The 6452-nt window shown below is 41.2% G+C and overlaps 2 protein-coding genes across 2 annotated transcripts; both read left to right on the top strand.

Annotated features, from left to right (window-relative positions):
- Nucleotides 1–1087: 1087 nt before the first annotated feature.
- EAE98_002850 (uncharacterized protein) lies at nucleotides 1088–3737 on the top strand. Its single transcript, XM_038950470.1, has 4 exons — nucleotides 1088–1181; nucleotides 1246–1312; nucleotides 1363–2144; nucleotides 2199–3737. Exons 2-4 carry the CDS (start codon nucleotides 1252–1254, stop codon nucleotides 3621–3623), a joined length of 2268 nt encoding a protein of 755 aa, XP_038812999.1. The 5' UTR covers nucleotides 1088–1181; nucleotides 1246–1251; the 3' UTR covers nucleotides 3624–3737.
- Nucleotides 3738–5692: 1955 nt separating this feature from the next.
- On the top strand, nucleotides 5693–6321 carry EAE98_002849 (uncharacterized protein; the record flags this gene model as incomplete). The annotated part of the gene is made up of 4 exons (XM_038950469.1): nucleotides 5693–5968; nucleotides 6025–6035; nucleotides 6094–6203; nucleotides 6263–6321. 4 exons carry the CDS (start codon nucleotides 5693–5695, stop codon nucleotides 6319–6321), a joined length of 456 nt encoding a protein of 151 aa, XP_038812998.1.
- Between the last annotated feature and the right edge of the window lie 131 nt (nucleotides 6322–6452).

Here is a 6452-nt window from a genome sequence, read left to right as displayed (position 1 = left end):
CTTTTTTCTATTTTTATTGTTTGAATTAATTATATTATTATACTAATTGAAAATTTATATGGTGAATTCTAAATAATAAAAGTATTGTAAATTTATTCTATTCTTAACAAAATCATTTAAATTTATTAAAATTTATATTTTATTTTTTAAAAATATTATTCTAAATTTATTTAGAATCTATAAGAAACTTTGAAAGTTTCAAAAGCTTTAAAATTACAAAAATTAAAAAAAAGTTGAAAATTTGAATAAAGAAGTTCAAAATTCGAAATTTTAAAGGGATAACTGAATATCTAATAAAATTAGTAAAAGCAGTATTGGAATTTCGTAAAACAGTAATTTTTATTAAAAATGAGGCTTATACGACTTACGCTGTCAACCTCCGTATATAATGAAATAGCTTCACTCTGCTAAGATTATCTTTCTACTCGTATTAATCTCAGACCACGATGAAAATGTTGACTGTGCTTTATCAAGACTCGCTGAACACAATTACTCACGGCGAAGATTCGTCCTTAAAATTAAAAGTGCTATATTATTATATAGTAATCATAATATTCAACATAAATAACCATATATTGAATTATTAGTATCGTAGGTAGATTTGAATTGTTCGGAATCTGTTGGAGAGAGGGGCTCTACGTAAGCGAAAAAACAGGCGGAAATTGAGTACTTTTCAAAGATATTTTTTAATAGATTATAAATTCATTTTATATTAAATATTGAAATTTGAAAAAAGCAAACAAAAATTTGAGTCTTCTTTATATTGAAATCAAGTGTTTTTAGTATTTAATATTAGGATTAAAAAGAAATCTTATTAGTTGTTGAAGGTCTTTCGAATGATGGTCAATTCCCGCCTGTTTTTTTGCTTACGTAGAGAGGGGTGAAAGTGGCACGGACTCTGGGGTCATTCTGGGCCAGACTCTGCGTGCACAGCACACTTTCTATTAAAGCTAAACTGTCTAGGGAATAGCCTCACCTTGGGATCGGTTCCAATCATTTGAGCCTATCGCGAACTTTCACGTGACTATTAATTGAAAACGCTGAAACGTGATCATGCGCGTCAGATCTCCAACTAGCTATGAAATGCGCAGCGACAAAATCTCCCCAAAAGTTGTACTAAAAGAGTAATATGATGCACACTACAGATCAGCTATTGAGATCACTAAGCTGTTAATATATTGGTTGGTTGCATTGTCTTTAAATTGTGAGGTTCCGAGTTGACAAGCTGAAATCCGGATCCCCTAGCTTTCTATGCGTGCAAGCTACACACTTGTCAAAATGTCAACTCGAACGAAGACTGTATGTGTGATTGGTGAGTGCACTCATCTTTCGAGGTATTCATGGCTAACATTCTCGGATTAGGCGCTGGTCCATCAGGGCTCGTAACAGCCAAAACACTCACTCACGATCATCCAAAAGGCACCTTTGACGTGACAGTCTTTGAGCAGTCGCAGAGAATAGGTGGATTATGGCCTATATCTCGTGATGATCATGGTCTATTGAATCCAGATATGTGTACGAACCAAAGTCGTCATACAGTCAGCTTCAGTGACTTGGCATGGTCTGCTTCATCGCCTGCTTTTCCGAAAGCATGGCAGGTTGGAAAGTACCTCGAAGACTATATCAAAATGTACCCTGGATATTCTATCAAGATGGGTGTCAAAGTCGCCAAGGTTGAACCGCCATACAATTGGCAAACCACTTCAGCTACGCCAGGGAAATGGAATGTGCATGTTCAACATACTGAGTCTACCGAATCCCTGCAGGTTTACGAATTCGATCAAGTAATTGTGGCCACTGGTTTCTTTGGAAAGCCTAAGATACCCGATACTCTTGCAAATTTTCCAGCTCCAGTCTGGCACAGTTCCAACCTTCGTGATATCAATAGTGCGTTGACCGACAATGGAAGACTCTCTTCACCCAAGGGCAAGAACATCGTGGTTGTTGGAGGGCAAATGTCTGGTGTTGAAACCGCAGCAGCAGTAGCTTTGCAAGTATCTTCTTCCGTGAACTCAACCGAACGTTCGATTCCAAATGCAAAAGAATACAAGATCTACAATGTGGTTCAACAGCCATTTTGGGTGATGACCTTGACACTACCAAATAACCCGAACATTGATGGTGCAAAGCCCGAAGCTGAAAAGGTACCTAACACATATCTAATAATTGGAACCGACTGCTGCTAACGCTCGCTTCAGATACCAAATCCAGCACCTAAATTTTTGCCTCTCGATCTGGTCATGTACAATCTTGGATGGAAACCTCCTGGGCCTATAAAAAACTCATCTGGCCACATATCACCAGAGATGGCAAAAACAACTAACGGATTCTTGAACAATTATCTGGGGTCAGACCAGAGCGGAATAGGTACAGATCATCTAGCAATAGCAGGAGATGTTTGCTCTGAACCACCACGACTTACAGTTAGTGACAACTATGTCGAGTTTGTCCGAGCTGGAGATATCAAAACGATCCGAGGAAAGGTGATTGGTGCAGAACCCAATCAATCGAATTCCATCACTGTCGAGGAGAACGGAAATAAACAGGTAATTAACGATGTTGCAGCAGTAATCTTGGCAACTGGTTTTGATGCATCTCCATCACTCGATTTCCTGCCCAAGGAAATCCTCCAACATCTCTCGTTTGATCCATCAAGCAGCAAACTACCGCTGGCCTTAAACGTACACTCTACAGTCAATGCAAAGATTCCCTCTCTCGGCTTTGTAGGGTTTTACCGGAGTCCCTATTGGGGCGTCATGGAAATGCAAGCTCGCTTCCTGGGAAAACTCTGGTCTGGCGACGCACATGCACAGAAAACCCTAGAATTAGACGATAGCCTTGACGAACTTCTTCAGCTACGCACTGATCCTCGACTCGCTCAATTTCCAATGGGTGATTATGCATACCTAATGGAATCATTCGCCACAGCCGTCGGGATCAAGCGGCAAGAAGCCACAGACGACCCAGAAGCGCGTACAGGAATCGTGCTTCCATCCCGCTATATTTATTCACACGCAAGTCCTGATCAGAAAGAACAAGCAGCACTCGCTCTCTCTGCCATCTCTTCCACATTCAATTCCTCCACACGCGGAGCCTTCGTCTCCAAGGCCATATTCCGTTCCCTTCAAGGAACATGGAGACTTTCCCGCTCTCTAAAAAGTTCTCTTTCCACCTTCCCCTCAGGTACCTTCACCGGAACCGCGAAATTTCTCCCTCGCTTCCCTACCGCCCCATCTTTCGATTCAGAATACTTGTATATCGAAGAAGGAGACTTCGTAACGGATACAGGAATGACGTTTAAAGCCAGTAGAAGATACGTATATCGATATAGAGAGGATACTGATACGCTTAGTCTCTGGTTTGTCAAAACTGATGATAATCTGGGTGTAGATTATTTGTTTCATGAGATGGAGATTTTAATTCCCGAAGTCCAAGATAAGAGGGATGGACAGGCAAAGATTATGGGATGGAGAGCAAAGTCAAGTCATCTTTGTATTGCTGATACGTATGATGTGGAATATGAGTTTAGATTCAAGGGGGTCAATGTAGAGGAGTGGAGACAGGAATACAGTGTGAAAGGGCCAAATAAGGATTACAGGATCAAAAATGATTATAGACGTTAGATTTAGATGTTTGTAGAGGTACTGTGGATGATTGTGGAGACTCTACAGGCAATTGAAAATGCAGAAGATCTATCAGACTAGATCCTCGAGATTTTTGAATTCACTGTGCGCAAATCGTGCATCTTCATCGCCATCACTACAGATTTCCAGCTTTTCCCTTTTCTACTACCACCACAACACACTCGTGATTTATTGCTATCTCATACTGGTAGGATAGATTTCAACTACATATTGAGGGTTGAATTCCGATTATTGCCGGAAGATTGTTGTCTAGTCATAAATCACCGGCTGCCGGCAACAAATTGTTTTCGCTGTTATATTTTGTCGCTCATCAACTAGTGTCACTAGTGGAAGTATAAACTGACCCGCATCAAAAAGACACCTAGCTTGACATATTGCTTTGTTATCCATTTTGGATTCCAGCTCTTAGCCAATTGCGATATCTGATGGCCAGACTAGGTTGCAATCATATGTACTATTTCTCGATATTTTCATTGAGATCGAAGACTCGGCCCTTTCTTCAAATCTTCACAGCTATATCGTGTGAAGTCCACCTTGGGCATCGCGACATCTCTGATAAGAACGATCCATTTTCTCGCACGTAAGTTTTGGACAACCCATACACATGGGAGATGTGCATAGGGATGAAATTTTGATAGCAACTATGCTACCCTACTATCAGCATCAATGGGAAGGTGCTTTCGAAATTTATAGCACAGATCCATTCTCAATACTACTCGCGCCATCGATGACATCTTCGAAGATGATGATTCGCATGACACCCAACAGAAGATCTGCCGAAAATCACAACCTTCCCCAACAATGGGCATCAAGCTTTATCTCGCCAAGGTCCCATCATATTGCATCTGCAATGTATTCCTTCGGATGCAAGAACTCAAAACATCACATGCAAATCTATCTTTTTCACCAACCGTTATTACTCCCGCATCACGGGTTACTTCTTCGGGCCGTTAAAACCAAGGTCGAAGATACAGTGTGGAAATAAAAGGAGAAGTACATGCCGTGCGTGCGTTCATAGGCGTTCATAGAGATTTACCGGGCAGCGCCTGGAACCTGATTGTATGTGCAAATCTGATCGGCATATGTTGTGTTTGCATGCTGTGGAAACATACTTATCTTGGTGATCATGCAGGGTTCCCCAGCTTCCAATTTGGATCAAGCATATCGGTGATGAAGACCGTCTTGGTAGACTTGAGCTTGTATTATAGGCTAATATGCCAGCGCGTATCAGTTTTTAAAAGTGGGAACTATTTTGTACCACGGGACTTTCTTTTTATCTTTTCACATATATGATTCTTTATGATTAAGTGAAGGGTTCAAATCAGTTCTATATCAAAGTTTTGATATCATATTATGATCCGGAGATGGGAAGCAGTCTTTCCATCAGGAGATGCAATGGGATCAACACAAGGGTGCCAAGCTGAATAAGACTTCATTATTCGGATGTTTTCCAGAGATTGGCCGGATCAATGACTTTATGGCAAGTCATGTATCACGATCTAATCTTTCTTTTATCAGAAGTCCTTGATACATAAATGCATGGTTTAACAGCACTAGTAATATCTCCGACATTTTTGTCTCTTGTAGCTACAGTCTGCATACACATGTGCATATTTTTGATAAACCTCAAACTCCAACTGCTTATTTTGTTCCCGTCTTTATCAATTACATTCGTAACAGTTCGTCATTGCTCCTCGAAACATTCTCCGTGGTTCCCGTCTGAGGCTGTGAAAAGGCAGGTGTCCGATTGGAATGCTTCCATGAAGTATTAAATCAGCCCAACTTTTACCAGGGTGTCAGACGACGCCAACTCCCGGATTTCTTGTTGATGAATTCAGCCCATGTGCCATGTTTATTAATTGATGCTTTATGTTATTTAATATATTCACTGACCTCGCTGCGTTCACTGGGACAACTCTCTCCGGTTCTACGGTTCTACGTACCCCGCATAGTAAGCTTAAGTTTACAACACCTGCCCAAGTCCGACGCAGTTTCTTCGAAGATCCTTCAGCACAACACACTACACCAAACTGCAACACGATATCAAAATGTCGAGATTATTCAATTCCGTACTTCTTATTTCTCTCCTCCTCTCCGTCGTTCATGCGGCTGCAGTAGTTACTACTAGTGCAGGAGGCTTTATGAGCAAATGCGATGCGTCTACTTTCAAATTTTACGACGACATCGAACTAGGTCCTGCTCCTCAATTTACCTTTACCATAACACCTATTCTCTCGGGTCTCTGTCCTGATTCTTCCGGCCACATGTCGAATTCTACTTTGAACTTGAATACATGTCTCGGAAACAATGACGCTCATCTTGTCGTAAGTCCTCCATCCCTTGTGTAGTGTATATTCTCATACTGACATCGATAAAACAGTGGCAGAGAAAGTAAGCAATCTCACATTTCCAACTCTGCTCAGCTTGTTCTAACATATCAACTACGTAGTGGCATGTTCCAAAACTCTTGCGGCTGTTCACTCCAAATGCCAAACCTCTGCTGTGGTTGCGGTAAAGCAAACGGCGGCACCGTTCCAAGCGGTGTCTGCGTTGATCTCAGTATGTGTATTCCTCCTTCTGTTTCAACATTTGATATGTTTTTCTAATACATATAATAGATAAGGGAATCGCAACTTCTGGCGGAAAATTGAATTGCGATAGTCTGCCCGGCAATTAAGAGTTTAGGGTTCACAGATCAAATCACCTAGCTGAGAAAAGGTTCATGGAGGGATAGCACGGTATTGCGTCCGGGTATGGGTATGGGGTTATGGCATTGGAGGACTTGGGTTTCCCGGTTTGGGCTTTTCG

This window comes from Botrytis deweyae (genome assembly GCF_014898535.1).
Source record: "Botrytis deweyae strain B1 chromosome Unknown BDEW_005, whole genome shotgun sequence".
Lineage (NCBI taxonomy): Eukaryota > Fungi > Ascomycota > Leotiomycetes > Helotiales > Sclerotiniaceae > Botrytis > Botrytis deweyae.
This window is presented reverse-complemented; position numbering and strand designations above follow the sequence as displayed.